We start from the raw sequence: 17,890 nt of genomic DNA, 5'->3' as shown, positions 1-17,890 counted from the left end.
TCGAGCAGCCCAGGGGCCTGCCAACGCTCTGCATGCTCCTTGCCCACCGCCCCAAGCGACAGCTCATCTTCCCCATTCCCTCCATGCCTGCTTCCAAGGACCGCCTCTGCCACCGGAGTTCAGGTCCCTCATTCTTATCTCATCGGCGACCAAGCAGCACAATTCAACCACACGCCATCTGCTTGTACCAGGCGCCGGGCCATTTGATGTTGCCAAGGTTGCGTCCTGTCTCCTCTCTTTTGTCCCTTTCTTTCTGGAACAAACAACTGCTCGCAGCGCTCCTCGCCGCTGTCGACGACAACATCTTCACCGAGCGTCTTGCGCTTTTGTGCCTTCCTCGGCACTCCCGCTTGTGCACAGAAATCTGGCTTGCTTCCCAGCAAACGGCTTGGATCCCACATCCCGCGTAATCTGGCGGCGCGAACCTGCGAAGTGCTCCGAGAGCCCTCGAAAAGAATTCGTCATCCAGGGTCTCATCATCTCATAGCGCAAATTTCAGCGACGACACAACTCGACGACAAAACGGTACGGAGCTGTCGGTAGCAATACTAACGACAAGCATAATACGACTCGTGGGCCTATCCGTTTCCGTGTTCTGGCAACCTAGACGACTGCAGTTTACGAAACCAGACAAGTCATACAAGCCAAACATACGCAACGACTATTTTGATCATCACGGCCAGCATCGCGAGAAGCTTGCCAGCTCCTCACCACACCAATTCCGCGGCAGCCAGCTTTGCCCCTTCTGGTCCGCTTGGCCCCGTCTCAGTCTGTCCAACTCGCACTCCCGTCAATATATAGGACTTCCATCTTTCATCTCTTCAAGCAGCGAGGTCAGTTGTCACATCTCATTTTCGCCTTATTTTTGTACTCCGTCTCCCATGTATCATCCCGCCCACCATCCTCCACACAAAAAGCCATCTACCGCTCATGCCATGCACCGTATGGCTGCATTTGCCTTCCTCTGGATATCTGCCTCCCACCTCGTGCTATCTTCTTGACGTTGCCCGCCCACATTTTCCCTGTCCTCTGTTGTGCTGCAGCGTGTGTGCAATTAGACCTCCGTCCACCACATTACACCTGAGTGGCTTGTTGCGTACACGGTACACATGTACAGGTACGGTCTGTGTATCTCGCACTGCATTCGTTTGGCGTCGTCCTCTTGCGTCCTCTTGCGACCACTTGCGTTATCTTGCATTTGTCTTGTTTTTGATATGTTGGTTTATTTGTTTGGTGCAATACTATTATCCACCACCCAGCGGACTTCACCTGGTTGGCTGTCACACCTGTGTGCAAAGGAGTCGAAACTAGTTTCTCTCTTTCCTCTCACCGTCACCACCGACTGCCGGCTCTACTACCCCTACCCTTCTGACTCTCTGAGTCTCTGATGAGTTGAAAGGACATGGAAGGCAAGGTCTGAAAAGTTGACTTATCGGCTCGGCCAATTATCCTTCCACACCCAAAATAAATATAAACTGTCGGTTCAGCCCACGAATCCACTTTTTATTCAAACAAGAAGCCCTCACCCCTTCTCACCCCCATATCCTCTTCCAAGACAAACAAAACTCATAGTCCCCAGACTGCGAGAGACACGGCTGTGATAATCTATCTCAGTGAGAAGAACTCGCAGCGTAATGTACCAGCACGGAGTAGTTGTGCAAACAGCGCTACCCCTCTAACCTGCCTCGCCATCGCCTCCCTTATGTCTCACGGCATGTATCCTACGAGGACACAAAACACACTGCATTTGATTGTTTCAGTTCCTTTTATTTCACCATCATTTGGCTTTTATTGCAGGGCTACTCCGTCAGAATTGAGTCTTAAAAGGCGGCAACCCTAGCACCGTCATATATACACACCCTCCCCATCAGTACTATCCGCTCTCTTTCGACCCCCCTCGAAGCAACGACCTATGAGTACGACGTGTTTTGTACGGTGTACATCGTAGATGTCATCCACTCTGATACCGTTGACCTACAGAGACTGATCATATACCTACTACAGACCTTTTCGCCCTACGCACAAGATTTTTGCTATCCGGCCGTCTGGTCTTTGACTGCGTTCAGGGACTTACGACCACTTCCATTTCCACATCATACTCTTCCCACAGAGCATCGCACACCTCGCTATTGCGTCCAGGGCATGGAACTAGTCTCTCTGAAGACGAATTGCTATCCTCTTGTACCCCTCGTCTGGTCCAGATAGATTGCCCGTCGTACACAATCTCGCCACAAGAAAACGAACAACCGCCTCCCGTCCATTTCCCCCCCGGCAACCACCGGCGCCCACTTCGTTTGTCTATTTGCTGTACGAGGGCGGTCCGTACATGTTCATACTTGGCTACCTTTTGTTACTGTTCTCTCTGGGAGGAAGGGCAACAAGATTCGACCATTTACAGCGCATCTGCCTGCGGCTTGATTCGTTGTACGCTTGCTTTTCGACATCGTCTACGGGACACTGCATCGCTGCTCCCGTTACCCTTGCGTTACGTCTTCAGAGACATTGCCCATTACTCTTCTTTTCTTCTTGGCTTGCAAACGGATTCGCCTTGCCCTCTTTCTGGCCGTGCCATTCCATCTGCTGACACTCTGTGCTTCCCTTCTTACTCGACAGCAGAAGATTAAGATCCGTCCTGTGCCTCCGGACAGCGCCCCAGACTAGACCTGTTGGTGCTTTATTTTTGGGCTCGCCACCCTGGTCTGCGTCGTCGTTATATTTCTCTCGCCTTCACTTTCTTTGTTCCTCGTTTCCGTTCTTGTCTGCTGCCAAATTACCGGGACATTATCACTCTCAATTCGTCACGGCGAGATCCGATATATTCCAGTCTGTTTCGACGACCATCATATGTCAGATATTTCTTCCTCGCCTGACTCGCTTCCTATCTCCCAACAACAAGCTGAAGTGAACAGAAACTCTAGGCGAACCTGACCGACAAAGAAAGAGGATCGCCGAAACTTGTCCCTCCGCCTCTCTTACGAGCTTATGACTTATCCTTTACGTGACGACACGCCCCATTGATCCCAAGCTCTCAATTTTCTTGACCCTACCACGACTTGTCAACAAGCATCTTTTTATTTCCTCATATGAACGCATATATATTTGAGACCAGGGTTTCTCTAGGAGGATAATTACGGCAACCAGCTTCGCTGCAACACTCAGCGAGACGACAGAATCTCTCTCTTTTGCTTTGGGTAAACACGCTGGCGAATGTAAAAAAGAACCCGGGGATAGCCACGTCACCAAGGTTTTTTGGCGATATAAGACTGACAGGTGCCGAACGGCGTCGTCAGTTCTACCTTCTTTCTCTTTTCTTCAAAATCAAATCCGACATCTGTCACCGGCGAATGCTGGCGCATCAACAAATCCTGATAGTTTGCTCTACTGCCTGGATTCTTCTTTTCGTTTCTTGTTGGGCAGACAACCATGGGTCGGGATTATTTTCTTCCACACCCCCAATGGCAGTCGTCTGACCGACTTGCTTCGGGCGGCGAACGTGTTATGGACAACGGCAGCAGCAACAGCAGTAGCAATGGCAGCAACAACAGATATCAGCATCACGACTCGTCCAGTGACATGTCACGGCCGATGGTGAGTCCCCTCGCTTCTTGTATCCTGTTTTTCATAAACAAATGACAACATAGGAGACAATGTTGTGGATTGCAGCGATCCTCTGCTATTTTTCCTGGGCTGACAGGTCGTGCAATTGCTTTTAGAGCATCGAGCGAGCACTTCGCGACCAGTGCCGCATCCCAGCCCAGTGCTACTTTGTTTCGGCAATTCTTGATAATGGAGAGAGTGTCACTTTCTCGGGGCCTACGGAGTACAAGGAAAAGATTCCCACTTTTTTCGACATGAACCGCTGGATGCGTTGTGCAACTGGGCAGTCGCCTTCAGGTAAAGTTAATATCCGTCTCGATAGGAAGCAGACTCGCGTCAGCCAAGTCTTACGGTGGCAAGACGTAAGGTGATGTGTCTAACAGCGTTTGAATTCGCCATGTTTTCGATAATAGTAGGCGACTTACTACCTGCCCCAGACTCTGTGTATGAAGACCATCTCGGGCACTCGCGCTCCCGCTCTCGCCAGCCGCAAAGTCAAGGTTCCAGCCAGGTGCTTGGACAGCAGGGACTTGAGTACGAAGGACGTCGTTCCGGGTATGATCGCCGCCGCATCCAGGGCATGGACGAATTTGACGAGGACATTTATCGCAACAGGAAACGGGCCAGAGGTACGGCATCTCGCCGCATCGCCGAGATGGCGGAAGAGCGGCCCGTCCGCGTAACACAGCCGACAAAGATCCCCATCCGGATCAGCGAGGAGCAGGCCATCTGGAACATCTACGACCAGCGCTTTCGTGGTCTGCAGCAAACCGCCTGCAAGCTCATTGCTAAAGCCTGGGTCAAGCTTGTTGAGCCCAAGAAGCAGTCAACTCATCCTTACACTGGCAGTGATGAAAAGGCCCCTGACTGGTGGCCGAAGCCGTGGGGCACAACCCGTGACGAGAAGGTCCGCCATAAGGAGCCAGACCACTTGTACAAGAAGGGTAAGCTGTACCATTCCGGCCACCTCTCCATCTGTTGGAGTATATCAGCAGACTCTTATCTAACAACCCCATAGAGCGGGTGCACCTTTTAAAGCACATCCTTCGCATGATCGTCTTACCCAACTCGGAGCAACACCCAGATATCCAGAAGCTCAATCTCAACGTTGCAAAGCTAGAGGAAGCTACGATGGAAGTTCTGTCTAGCTTCTTCACTGACAAAGACTCACCAAACAACATAAAGAAGAAGCCATACTTGAAGGAAATTTTCCTTTTGGCGAAATACGAGGAGCGTTTTAGAAACGGTGAAATTGGTGAGTAACTTTATTGACTTGTCCTTGCATAAGTACATTTCCATAATAATCCTTGCTAACCCGTTGTAGATGCTACCACCAATGTGTACATCATGAGCGAAGACAAGATCCCGGACAACTACACATCTGAGAACGACGAGTCTGCGGCGATCAAGGAGGATGAGGACCAGGAAGTCCTGCGTGGGCCGGTGACCATCTCGCCCCGACGGCCAATGCCCGGCGCCTTAATTGCTCCTGCGCGAGCGACAACCTCTGCTGGAGTGCCCATGTCTGCCAATACATCGACTCCAAGCCACAACGGCGACCACAGTCCTGGAACTGGCATGCCTACCGGTGCAGGGACCTCGGCCTCACATCCATTCATGGGCGAACTGCCTCACCGAAACCATCCGACGTATCCTCCTTCGCAGCTGATGCACCCAGACTTGGGCGCAAACGACCAACATGCAGCCTACGTTGACGGTGGCAGTCTAGCCGTGAGCAACAGCCCCGGCCATCATCACCACAGTGCCATAGCCGAAGGCCATGGTGGTGTGGCCCTCCAGCAGATGGTCACAAACCCACACGAGACGAACCGACGGTCGTCCATTTTCAGTCCAACAACTGAGTACAACAACACGCCAACTTCGACGAGTATGTACCAGACATGGCAGCAAGGCTCGAACGCGCCTAGTGCTTCGCCACTGTATGCCTTTACACCACAGCAGGCCCAGATCCAACCCCAAACGCAAGCTCAACATGCCCAGCATGGGTCCTTTGTACCTCAAGGCCCGGTTGGTATGCCTCCGCAAAGCCACGGTTACATGAGCCACGGATTTGAACAGCTGCCACGGAATACGTACGAGACGACTTCCCACGACTCCATCTACCGCCAAAGCAACGTTCCGCCCGGCGCTGTTAACCCACAGGGTAACTATTCGATGCCGCTCGCACCACAGGACTCGCGTGCTTTGCCAGGACATAATCTGAAGCCCGAACCGCCGAATCGAGGTCTTTTGCATTAGCCGGTGCGATGCGGTACTCGGATGGTTTTTTCAATTTGCTGTCGTCTTTTTTATTTTGTTTATTTTGCTACTTTCCATTTGCTACTTTGTTTTCCATCTTGCCCATCTATATATGATATACTCAAGCGGGCAAGTTCGTGTCCGTTTGGGCACGGCATTGTCGGGTTCCAGCGTCTTTGTATTGCAGCCTTATTACCGTTTTTTTTTATTTGTTCCCCACTTCTTTCCATGGTGCCCTCATATCATCTCATATTGGCGTTTGATTTTTTATTTTTTTGTGAATTTTTTTTTCTCTCTCAATCTTTTGGCTTTCAAAGTTTTGGACTTTTCATAGAGTCATGTACGCGTTGCGGCAGTGATCATACCTAGGAAAATGCTGCGGGCGTTAAGCGAGTGAGCAAGATTATTTGAAAGGGGAGTTGCTGGACAGGCGGTAGCATGAGTCTGCGCCTCTTGTTTTGGTTAATATGACGAACGAATAGGTATCAAGGAGTTCTTAATTTTGTTGGAAGAGTGGCTTGCGAGCGGTATCATTAGGCAGGAGAGCGTTTCTCTCGTCTGTCCTTATGTTGAACCTTTCTTATTGAGACATAATTTACACGACTTTACCTGCTTGTTTCTACTGGCGATTCTGCGCTGTCCATCAGCTCCCATTACCCTTCTGGTTATTGAACCTCTTCCCCTTCTTGTCCCTTACTTACATCCCCGTGATTTCCTTCCTAGGCTTCGTGGTTGGCTAGTCTGTTGACGTTGGGGGTGTTTATCTAGATGCCCCCTGTCTGTATTTTACCTGTTCACCAAAAGTCGATACGAATTACCGCTGGCACTGAGCAGGCATGTCGTTTAGTTAATGATATGTGACAACACTTAGGGTATAAATACAGTAGTTCGTATTCGTAGGGTACCAGACCCAGAGTCTTAAGAAAAGGCGACAGATTATTTGGTGTCAGTTGGCTGAACTGTCACCAAACGAACTGTTGAAGCTGCTAGGCGTAGTCACCCACATGAAGCTCGCTCTGCGGGTGGAATATGACAAAAGACTGAGCGTCGGCGGTTGTCTTCTTACGGTTGTCTTCTTGCGCTCCTCTATTTTGGCATTCAAGGATTCAAGGTGAGCAGACCGGAGCCGTCCTTGGCTCACCGAGAGAAAAGAGTGTGACCATACCGGCCCGAATTGGAAATAGCGTCAGCAGACTGACACCAGGATATGTACGTTTACTTTTGTGAGTATATGGACCATGATGGGCTGCAGATTAAACTGTGCCTCTGTCAGGTGGGCACACTCTTTTGTTACAAAACGCAATGTATAAACATGGAGTGTGTGGGGCAGGACACATGAAACCCAACACCGCACGCCCACTAGCTTGTGATTGCTCACAATTCAAGCCCAATGCAGTAGAGGCGTGTATCTCCTTTTTCGTATGAAAGTGGCTCGTCGGCCGGTTCAAGACGTACGCCCCTCGTCCATCACGAACTGGTGACAGAACCGATTACGGAGCACTGGTCTGAACGGTGAGTATAAGGCTGCAAATGTCCGTATTTCGGATTCATGTTCTTGCATCTGACCTTGTACATGGTCAAGTTGGTGTGAAAATCTCAACACCGGCGTTCTCTCCTGGTATCACACCTGGGGACCTTATTGAACTATTTGTGGCGGAGCCTCTCACATCCTGCCCATGCAAATTAAATCAAAGCATTGCCGTTGCCGGCGTGGTATCATTCATCATCCCAATGCTATATGCTGTGTCCAAAATGCACGCCCTTGTTATCTGTCCTGCTTTGCCCGTGTCCATGCACCTCACGCGTCACTGTCACTGCTGGCGTCGTCGCCTCCCCGTTTCCGCTTCGCGGCCCTGCTGTTGTGGGAGGAGGGTACCTTGGGCCGCGGCGGCTGTGCGATCTCATCCTTGCGCACAAACACGTAGCTGCGTGCCGCGCGGTCCTCGCCCTTCCATGCAGTCGTCGACACGTCGTTGCTTCCGATGCTGTCGTCTGCATCGCCACTGCCGCCCATCCGTACCACGCCCAGTGTCCGCGCATGATGGTAGCCCGGGTATGCGCCAAACTGGAACCGGAAGCTGCGCTCGACCTGCAGCCCCGCGTGCCGCGCCAGATTGCGAATGTTCCACAGCGTGTAGGGCTCGCCCTCAAATAGCGTCACCACAATGGACCCGCCGGGCGCAAGCGACAGCAGCGCGCGCCGGAAGAAAGCCACGAGCAGCTCCTGGTTGTGGCGCACCTGGCGGTTGACGTCGGTGCTCTTGCCGCCAATGTGCGGGAAGTTGAACAGGATCCGATCAAAGATGCCCTCCTTGTCCTTGTTCTTGGCATCCCTCCCGTCCTTGCTGTCCTTGCCGTCCTTGCCGTCCTTGTCCTTCTTCGACCGGGACGTGTACGGGCCCATGGTCTTGGCGTCGACATTGTAGAGCACCTTGCCGTCCGCGGCGGCAATGCGCTCTGCATTGGCGGCAGCCTGAGGGTACTTGGCAGCCAGAGCCTCAGCGCTCTCCTCCAGCACGGTGGCCGTCAGACGCAGGCAGTTGTGGTGCTCGGCGAGCGAGGCGGCAAAGCTGAGATCGCCCTCGCCGACAAGGAGGATCGCGTCGTCTTCGGGATGGAAGGGGATGGTCGGAGGTGGCAGTGGAGATGACGAGGAGGATGTAGATGTAGTATTTTTCTGCTTTTGCGAGGCATCTCTGTGGTTGCTGCTGTGGCCGTTCTTATTGTTACTTCTGTCATGGTTGTGTGCATTGTGGTTTCCGCCGGGCCCGGTGCCCTTGCTGCCGTGAGGCATGGGCCTCTGCTTCTTGCCCGCCGCGTGGCCGAGCTTCCGTTTCTTGCTCATCGTCAAGGGAGGAAAGTGTGGGGATCAAGGTGAAGATTAAAAAAAACGAGTCGAAGACGAAAACTGAAGAGTAAAGACGAAAAAGAACAAAAGACAGAATGGACAGAATGACCAAACAGGAGCTGCAGAGGTGCTGGTCTGCAATCGACTGGCCCTGGAGACGCGGCGCCGGCCTTTGTTGCAGCGCAGTCTGACTGATTGATGATCGGTAGTCCGTCTCGGTGATCGTTTCGTTGCCGCGAGGTCGCAGTCTTCCATAAAAAAATGTACAACATATATAATGCCGTCTAAGTGCCTCGCTGCTCGCGGCTTCCCGCGCGGCACTGCAAGAACTAAGCAGGCGGCAGGCGGGGACGCCGGCTGCCAGGCGACTTATGCGCTTTTGGCCCTGTGCAGCAAAGCGCAGGAACGACCCAGCCAATAAAATTGCGGGTCTTGTAGCAAATCACAGCGGATGAGACTGGAAGCTAGTGACAGGTACCGTGTACCTTGGCCACAGGGAGGAGACAGTAAAAAAATGCTTTTACAAGCAAACGGCAAGACAGGGCGATGGCAACCATACGGAGCACGACACATTCAGAACAGATGCGACACGGACGGCGAAGGACGGTGCTGTAAGGGAGACGTAAGGAATTGAGATGATGAGTGATATTTGGGCCCCTTTATTCTGGTATAAAGGCGAAGAACGTCGAGGTATTTACTGATCGTCCATCTCCACGTTTTCCGGCATCGTTGTGATATCTACGCGTTTCAAACAGTGTATGGACGCGAAGAGACTCTGGACGCAGTGATGCGACCGAGTACGAGCGTATTTATGTTGGTTGTAGGACTCGTAACGTCTGCCACTTGTACACCTCGTCATATGAAGAGTGTTATATGTAGCTCGACAAAACTAAAGAAAGGACCAACACCACGCTGTCGATAGTAAAGTAGAGCATATTGGTAGAGTCTACGACGTAATTACGGACTCCATACGAGGAGATGCAACCCAGGTGTCCAACACGTCACGTTTATCATGCGTCTTTGCAAACGAAAACAGACAATGAAAAGACAAAAGCACTCTTACACCAATAGAGCCACAAGATGTACCTAATACTTCATCCCAAATATGTTGTTAGCCAACAGCCTGGGACAGCAGGCGCAAGCGCTGATTGGTTGGCAAAAAAGAAAACCCGGCATCCGGCTGGTTTCGCAGCGCAGGACGCTTCTGGACAGACGACAAATACAGGCAGGAACTGGTACGACATGCAACTGGCAGAACTAGAAGGAAAGAAGGGGGGTGGTCGAACTGTGTGTAATTATGGGTCCGGTCCACTTTTAGCGTCGCTGGTGTTATTGAGAAGGCCAGCAAAATGTGAGGATGTGAGGGAAGGAGCCAACAAGGCCAGACGCAAGCCCAGTTGCGCCTGCGCCAGGACCCCAGCAGATCTTATTGTCCCGGCCAAGTGCCAAAATGTCATTACTCCGTGGCTCCTGGTGCCATTTTGCTCGGGTCGTGTGTGTTGCAAGTTGGTTTTTTGTGTCAGTCTCTTTTTGGCAAGCAAACCCAAGCAAACGCTCGCGACAACACTCGACTTTTGTTTGTCTCTTCGTTCTTCCTGCGCTCTTTCCTTCTTCCTATTATTGTTTCCAGTCTCTTGCTTGACTTCCCTATTCGGACTCAAACGTGCCCCCCAAGGAAGCCACGACACGCGTGCCCGGGTCGTTCCTCCCCCCAAAAAGGCAGTGAGCCTAAAAAAACACGGAGGCTTCAACCCAAACACCGCATCATCACATCCCCCTTTCCCCCTTCCACCATTCTACATCTCCAGGTCCTCTTGGTGTTCTTCTTCGTCTTGATATCCCCGTCGTTTTGATATACTTTTGTCTTTCGCCACGGACCCTGCGGCTTCGCTGTCTCGGGGACGCTGCGCAGCCCTTCTGCCACATCATTGTTTGTTGTCCACCGCGCATGGTTTGATCTCTGCCAGTCCTCTCTTCTTCAGCAGTTCTTTTTCGTTTTTCAAACATTCTCCCTTCTCTTCTTCCTCCTCCTCCTTCTCCTCATCTTCTTCTTCGTCTCCTCCTCTTTCCCATCATACCGACCTCTCCGCCTTCGCTGACACTGCTGCGCTGCAGCGTCTTTCAGCTTCACCCTTTTTTCACTCTCTCATTCCCTTGCTCCCCTGACGTCCCGTGTCACTGGTTGTTGTCGCTTACTTTTGTCGGGCCTTGTCAATTCTTATCTCTTCCGTCTTCCATCATCGGCACGTCTACTTTGACGACCTTTTTGACCTCTATTCTCAGCGTTGGACGTCGCTGCACGGCGGTCCTTTTCCTCGTGTCGTTCGTGTCTGTTGTCCCTATTTTTCACGCTTTTAAGCTCGCCACCCACTTTTTTGGGCTCCGCTCTCCTTGTCCACCCTTCTTTCATACCGGGAGTATTACACCACTTCTCATACACATCGTACACAACACGGTTTATTCACCCAACTCATTGTATCGCACACCCACATGGCATCATGAGCGAGCCACCGCCAGCCCATACACCCTCCTTTCGCGGCCGAGGCCGTGGCCGTGGCCGCTCACAAGCCGTTCGCGCACACGTGGCTCGTCTTGCCCAGGCAAGAAAGGCTGCCAACGGCCGTCGTGGTCGTCAAAAACTCTATGATCACCCCAAGCCGCAGGCCGCCTCCGAGCGCCTCAAGGAGCTCAAGGCCGCATTTTCCGCCGTTGCCAATGCCATGCGCCCGGCCCTTGAGGACCTTGCCGACCGCAGCCTCGACCAGCTGAAAAGCCGTCCGGACGCCTATCGCGCCTTCGACCAGTTCCAGGAGGTCAAGGATTTCCTCGACCGCCGCATTCACGACGTCCAGACCATGCACAGAAACAAGCTGCTGCTGGACACGCGCCTCAATGACTACATCTTTGCCGAATCGCGTACCATTACTGAAGAAGCTTTTATTGTATGGCACATCTCCGTCGGAACTGAGAGAAGAAAGTACACCAAAAAAAAATCGATTAACACTAACACTCTTGAAACAGCGGGACGTCGAAGACACCAAAGATCGCTTCTACGATGCCCAGCTTCAACGCCTCGAGATTCTGGACAAGCTCCACGACAACGAGCTTCCAATAGATGTGAGTTTTGCACTTTGCCTCAATTTCTCATGCCCTTCATCCGTCATCTTCTTCGTGTCCATTTTCGACACTTTTGTCACACTGGTCACTCCATGTCCCGGTCATGTGATCGCCCGTGTTAATGCCCCGTTCCCTTGCTGCCCAGATCATCGACGACTCGTGGAACTTCCATGAAATCAGCGATGAGCGCTTCCGTGATGTCAAGGCCCATGTGGAGTACCGCACCACGCCGTATGGCGCCAAGGTCGAAGTGCCCTGCGCCAAGATGGTGACTGGCCGGCGACTCGCTGGCACCCCGACCACGTCCGGCCCTGGTGCCGGCGCTGGCGACGATAATAGTCTCAAGCCCTCGCCCAAGCGCAAGGCTGACGACGAAGCGGATATATTGCCGCCACCAAAGCGGCTGGGTGCCGCGCCACGCCACATTGGTGGCCTGCTCTCTGCGGTCGTCGCGCCCACCGATGAGGACGAGGATGACGACGCCGAAGCCGATACGCGTGCTGGCTCCAAGATGCCGTCGCCGAGCCCGGCTCTCGCCGAAGAGGACGACGAGATGCTGGACGAAGACGAAAACGGCACTCCCCTGGACGACGACGATGAGTCAAATACGCACTTGCGCCCGTCCGAGCGGTTACCGCCGCTTCCCAACGGTGCTTCGGAGCCCGATGCCTTTGGCGTACGGCTCATTAACAAGCGCCGAACCGCCAACTTTGACGTCTACAACCGCATCCTGGTGCCCTCCTTATTTGACTTTGAGCCCCACGAGATCGGCTTCCGAGACTCTACCAACGACAAATCACGCGGTGCCACCAAGATCAAGCGCGGCCGCTTCCTTGACACACCCAACTCCAACACGATGCACTTTGATCGTTCACTCTGGCAGTATGACGCCACTACGTACGATGAAGGCGAGCTGGACGAAGAGCTGATCAAGAAGCACAACCTGCACCAGAAGTACGGTCTGGTCTTGCGCACATCCGTCAACGACGAAGAGCCGCCCAAGGCGCGCGTGTCCGGCATGAACCCTGTCGTCTTTTACACGCCCCGCGGCCGAACGCTGAACAGCTCGCGCTCAATAAGAATTGCGCGACTGGAAGACGGCGCCGAGATTGCGTCTAAGAGGCCTGCCATGGCGGCTGCCGTCGACCAGTTTGCCGAGAAGGAAGGTGTCACGCCCGCCGCCATCCACCCGGCCGACGAAGTTCTCGAGACCTTCCGCCAGGAGAAGCTCAAGTTGTGGCTAGGCCCTCGCCGTGTTACACGTGATGAGACCGAAGAGCTGGAAGAGCGTATCGAAGAAATGGTTGAAGGTGACTACGCCATGGAGGAGGACGAAGACCGCAAGGTGATTGTCGTGCCCCCGCGGACGCCGGATCGGACAGGCCAGTTTGCTGCCGAGGACATTGCAGCTGGTACCACTGTCGCCTCCGTGGAAGACGAGGAGCAGTCTGCCGCCAATGCCATGGCGGCCAAGGCCATGTTCGGCACTCTCCTCGATGCTGCCGCTGCTATGGACACAGATGCTGCCGAGGACACTGCGCGGCCTCGTTCCAGCGACGACGTCGTCTCCCACGTCTCCCAAGCCTCGCCCCTTGCGGCCCGGCGCGCTACCTCGCGGCCCTTTGACCCCGTCCGTGATGTGTTTATGGATACGCCTGCGACGGCGCCAGCCGACGACTCTGCTTCCGATCGCCGTCAGGGCAGCACCGACTACATCCTGCCGCCTTCCAGCGCACGGTCCAGCCAAGCTTTTGTCGACACTTCCAACTTGCTCTACATGGCAACCGTGGCTCTGGACCAAGAGTTCGCATCACCTTACCATCAGCAGCAGCAGCCACCACCACCCGCGTCGTCGTCATCCATGCGGTACCCGCCAGCACGGGGCTCCGCGCCATACGACTATCCTCCTACGGATTCAGGCCCAAACAACGGATATCGGAGAATGTCCATGGACCCTCCACAACCCTATCACTCCCACCATCAGCCACCACGCCCGCCTCCCCAACACGCTACACCTCCTCAACAACCGCAGAATCTCCTTGATCCTCGCCTCTTTGGTGAAGCACCCCAGCCCCAGCAGCAGCTGCCGCCTCCTATCTCGAACCGGGATGCCAACAATGGCTACTCAAGTGGACCTTACTACCAACCCCCGCCTCCGCCGCCGGCTGGATATATACATTCTAGTCACCACCATGGCGGCTCCTCCTATCCTCCCCCTGGGCCATCGACGGATCCCTACGGTCCGCCACCGCCGCCGAGTGCTGCTTATGGGCAGCCTCCCTCACGCGGCAATACCCAATACTACATGTCACCTCCCCCACCCCAGCACCAGCAGCTGCCACTGCAGCAGCAGTCTTCGCAATCGCAGTCGCTGCCCATGATGCGGCCCTATGACACTCGCTACGGGCCCCCTCGCGGGGAAAGTGAAGGCCCTTTGCCGCCGCCTTCGGCAAGCAGCTATGGTTCGCAGGGCCTCCCCCCTCTGATGGCGCAACAGCCCCCTGCTCCTTCTCACGCCAACTCCCCTTCGCCGCAAATGTACGCAGGACAACTCTCTTCCACGTCGTACTCACGAGGTGGTAGTCGCGAGTACCAGCCCCACCACCAACACGAATTTGGTAGCAGTATGGAGAATGGCCCCAGCAATGGGGACTATCCACCGGGACCCGAGTCAAACGGCAACAACGGCAACAATAAGTACCGCAAGTTGGAGCCGGCACCCATGATCGTGTCCAAAAGCAACGAGTGGTCTACCGGCGGCGACCGTGATCGTGACGGCAACCGGGACAGCGTCTCGAGCAACGGCCATACCAGCGACGGGCGGCCACTGGCGAGAGGCTCTGAGGAGCCTACAAACGCTTATGCAACGTCGTCTGTCGGCAAAGAGTTCCGCACGGTGCCATATGACTACGAGAAGATCAAGGACTACGCCGCCATTGAACCGCCACCAAGTCAGGGCCCCAAATCCATCCGTGGGTGGGCGCACAACAGCTTGAAACGCGGCGGTAGTGGCACAACCACGACTGTGTCCAAGGCCATGTCTAGCACAGTGTCGGCCATGCCACCGATTAAGGCGGAAGGGGCACCAACGCCGGTGGAGTGGGACGCTGACGAAAAGCATCAACAGCAGCAATAGATTCGCCGCTATTGTCGGGCTTAACAAAAAGTAGTCCAGGCAGTTGCTCCCTGATCAGGCAAGAAAGAGACGACCCGGTGTGAGAAGGACGAGGAAAGCAGCGAGGGACACTGAGAAAATGAGAACCTATGCACAGGTCTTTCCCAGTCGAATGGATACCTCCCTTTGGCGTTTTTCTATTTTCTCCATTTTTTTTGCTTTGGAGCCTTTGATTTTGAGCCGTAGTATAACCAAAATTTTAATTTAATTGTACAGCATTGGCATCCTACTTTGCATGGTGTTGAGTCTACTCTCTAGTACCTAAACCAATGTCAAACTCGCCGTTGTTAGTGTAAGTGAGGTAATATGTATCATTGGCTGAGAAATAATGCCTTGTAATTGGGCGTCCGCTGCCGTACTAAGATACTTAAATTTACTGCCCGTATTGTTGTTACAGTCGGTGGTATCACAGCCTTGCCCTAAAAGAGCCCCTCATTATGTCGACGACAATTCTGCACAGCCTTTTCTACTTCCTTTATTCGACAACAAACATTTGTGTTGTACAATTCGACTCACAAACTTTCCACTCGAAAACTTTCCACCGCCGTGATGTCTTGGTACCAAAAGAACTTTTCGCTGCCCGCAAAATCGCGCGGGTCCTACCTCATCACGGACACCATCGTACGCGAACTGCCCGCGATCAAAGACTACAAGGTCGGCCTGCTGCACCTCTTTATCCAGCACACCAGCTGTGCTCTCAGCCTCAACGAGAACTGGGATTCGGACGTGCGGGCCGACATGAGTGACGCGCTCGACCGCATTGCACCTGAGCAAGGGCCCAAGGGCGAGGCGCTGTACCGGCACGACGCCGAGGGCCTTGACGACATGCCAGCGCACATCAAGAGTGCGCTGGTGGGCGCAAGCGTGACGATTCCGATTTCCAACGGCCAGCTGGTAGGTCTCGTTTCCGTGCCGCCATTCCGTTTTGTAACGGTTCGTGGGACTGGGCTGTACGTAAACTAACGAAGAAACACAAAAACAAACAGGCCACCGGTACATGGCAGGGCATCTGGTATCTGGAGTTCCGGGCGCACAAGCAAACGCGGCACATTGTGGCGACGATCCAAGGCGAGAAGGCATGAAGGTCGGCGCTGTGAAGCTGTATTTGTCTTTCTGCATATTAAGCTTGGCTGATACACACGGACGTGTTTTCCACGCACCACGAAAATGGCTTGACAGGGCGACGCAAAAGAGATCAAAATATAAAATTGCCGATTCATGACAGACAATATGAGCTTAAAACACGCAAAACTGAAGTACGGAAAGTCGACCACACAACAAGCACCCTCTGTCCGCCATTCTCCAGATCCCATTATTTCGCTGCCACTAAGCGCCGGGTGGGACATACCTTCCCCGCCTGCTTTGTATGTTATGTCCCGTCACCTAGTTCCCTCCATTCTCCTCCTTCATATCCGTGTCGCCGTCGTCGTTGCCCGCCAATACGCGCGTCTTTGGAGGGACACCGGCGCTGTTCACACCGCCGGGGGTCGCCGCAACGACATTACCGTCTTCGTCGTAAAACTCAAAGTTGTAGCGACTCAGCAGGTGCGGGATGGCCGAGAGCTGCGGGCCGTAGCGGGCGGTGTTGTCGTAGAGCTCGAACAGGGGGACTGCCAGCAGTTTCATGTTCTTTGGGACACTGAGTACTTCTAGTATGTGTCAGTCTCTCGTTTCTATTTTTTTTGTTTCTCTCGTGACGCCTCGTTTCCCTCGCCACGACCCGCCCACACTTACTCGACTTGGGCAGCTGAATAAAGTACAGTTTCTTGCACTCCTTGGGCCGCGTCACATGCGCTGGGATAAATGGGTACATGAACGTCTCAAAGTTGGGCCGCCACCACTGCGCCAGGCACTCGCCCACCTCCCAGTCTCCAGCCTCCTCGCCCTCTCCCAGGCGGCCCACCGGCGCCAGCCGCTCGTCCAGCCGCGTCTTGAACCCGCTCAGCTCGTCGTCCTCCGGCCGTAGGTAGTCGCCCGGCAGTTTAAAGAAGGCATTGGCAATCTGCAGCATCAGAATGTGCGGATGGTTGTGCTCGTGGCACACCAGGATGCCCTCGCACGTGCGCCGCATACCGTGTTCTGCGTAGTGCTCCTCGAGACGGCGCAGGCGCGCCACCACGGACGGGTCTTCTTCTGGCTGCGTCTCCTTGACGCCAAAGGTGTAGTTGGAGAGCGGGTACAGGCGGATCGTCTCGGGCTGGTTGGCGTCAAACGGCAGCGGCCGGATCGGCGGGTTGCCCGACTGAATGGCGTTCTTGGTAATCGTCGACATGATGAGGCCTCTGGGCTGATCGATGCCGTTCTCTTGTTGATTTTGCGTATCGGCCTTTATTACTTTTAATTCTCTCCCTCGTCTACTTCGTCGTACCGGGGACAATGCCGCTCCCCTTGTACGAAGTCGTCCGTCTGTGAACGTGCGGTCTGTGTCGGTGTCTCGAAAACCGCAATCGCAAAAGGGAGTGGCGTAAACTTGGCAGTCGATACGTCGGATGCGTTCAACGAGTGCAGCAAGGTTCGTCTCTTTTGCGCGTAAAGTGGCAGGGCTCAATGGGTGTCGGTCGTACTTTCCTGGATCCGTACACATTCGCTGTGGATTTGTCTCGTCGCTCCTTCCCCCCACAGCAACCCCAAGCCTAAACACAACTGCCCTGGCAGAATAAGCTGTCCGCAACAGAAGGCGGTGAGAGCTCCCTGGCAGAGGTTGCCATTTCAGCCAATCAGCATCCAGGAGGCTGGCCATTTCAACAACATCACCGTCAACATCCTCTTCATCGACGTTCGAACTCGCCAATTACCAGTCAAAAGCCTTATGACGTATCTTGTGTGTTGCATTTTGGATTCACGAAGCTCCGTGTGTTATCTAGACTGTTCCAACCGCCTCGCCTTCGTGGTAG

General features: G+C 53.9%; 7 protein-coding genes across 7 annotated transcripts; 4 read left to right on the top strand and 3 right to left on the bottom strand.

The window, feature by feature from the left end:
- Window positions 1-134: 134 nt before the first annotated feature.
- On the bottom strand, window positions 135-401 carry SPSK_05744 (uncharacterized protein; the record flags this gene model as incomplete). Its single annotated transcript, XM_016732481.1, has 1 exon — window positions 135-401. One exon carries the CDS (start codon window positions 399-401, stop codon window positions 135-137), a length of 267 nt encoding a protein of 88 aa, XP_016583441.1.
- Window positions 402-3,423: 3,022 nt separating this feature from the next.
- On the top strand, window positions 3,424-3,968 carry SPSK_05610 (uncharacterized protein; the record flags this gene model as incomplete). Its single annotated transcript, XM_016732352.1, has 2 exons — window positions 3,424-3,588; window positions 3,714-3,968. The coding sequence occupies 2 exons, from the start codon at window positions 3,424-3,426 to the stop codon at window positions 3,966-3,968; spliced, it is 420 nt and encodes a 139-aa protein (XP_016583440.1).
- A 26-nt stretch (window positions 3,969-3,994) lies between these two features.
- SPSK_05116 (uncharacterized protein) lies at window positions 3,995-5,856 on the top strand (the record flags this gene model as incomplete). Its single annotated transcript, XM_016731867.1, has 3 exons — window positions 3,995-4,541; window positions 4,616-4,852; window positions 4,922-5,856. The coding sequence occupies 3 exons, from the start codon at window positions 3,995-3,997 to the stop codon at window positions 5,854-5,856; spliced, it is 1,719 nt and encodes a 572-aa protein (XP_016583439.1).
- A 1,798-nt stretch (window positions 5,857-7,654) lies between these two features.
- Window positions 7,655-8,701, bottom strand: SPSK_05412 (25S rRNA (uracil2634-N3)-methyltransferase; the record flags this gene model as incomplete). Its single annotated transcript, XM_016732160.1, has 1 exon — window positions 7,655-8,701. One exon carries the CDS (start codon window positions 8,699-8,701, stop codon window positions 7,655-7,657), a length of 1,047 nt encoding a protein of 348 aa, XP_016583438.1.
- Window positions 8,702-11,202: 2,501 nt separating this feature from the next.
- SPSK_04839 (uncharacterized protein) lies at window positions 11,203-14,957 on the top strand (the record flags this gene model as incomplete). The annotated part of the gene is made up of 3 exons (XM_016731601.1): window positions 11,203-11,646; window positions 11,726-11,821; window positions 11,967-14,957. The coding sequence occupies 3 exons, from the start codon at window positions 11,203-11,205 to the stop codon at window positions 14,955-14,957; spliced, it is 3,531 nt and encodes a 1,176-aa protein (XP_016583437.1).
- A 588-nt stretch (window positions 14,958-15,545) lies between these two features.
- Window positions 15,546-16,078, top strand: SPSK_05617 (uncharacterized protein; the record flags this gene model as incomplete). The annotated part of the gene is made up of 2 exons (XM_016732359.1): window positions 15,546-15,929; window positions 15,983-16,078. 2 exons carry the CDS (start codon window positions 15,546-15,548, stop codon window positions 16,076-16,078), a joined length of 480 nt encoding a protein of 159 aa, XP_016583436.1.
- A 301-nt stretch (window positions 16,079-16,379) lies between these two features.
- SPSK_05294 (cleavage and polyadenylation specificity factor subunit 5) lies at window positions 16,380-17,736 on the bottom strand (the record flags this gene model as incomplete). Its single annotated transcript, XM_016732044.1, has 2 exons — window positions 16,380-16,645; window positions 16,731-17,736. 2 exons carry the CDS (start codon window positions 17,734-17,736, stop codon window positions 16,380-16,382), a joined length of 1,272 nt encoding a protein of 423 aa, XP_016583435.1.
- Between the last annotated feature and the right edge of the window lie 154 nt (window positions 17,737-17,890).

Source organism: Sporothrix schenckii, assembly GCF_000961545.1.
Source record: "Sporothrix schenckii 1099-18 chromosome Unknown Cont49, whole genome shotgun sequence".
NCBI lineage: Eukaryota > Fungi > Ascomycota > Sordariomycetes > Ophiostomatales > Ophiostomataceae > Sporothrix > Sporothrix schenckii.
Note: the sequence above shows the minus strand (reverse complement) of the source record. Positions and strands in the feature narration are given on the sequence as shown.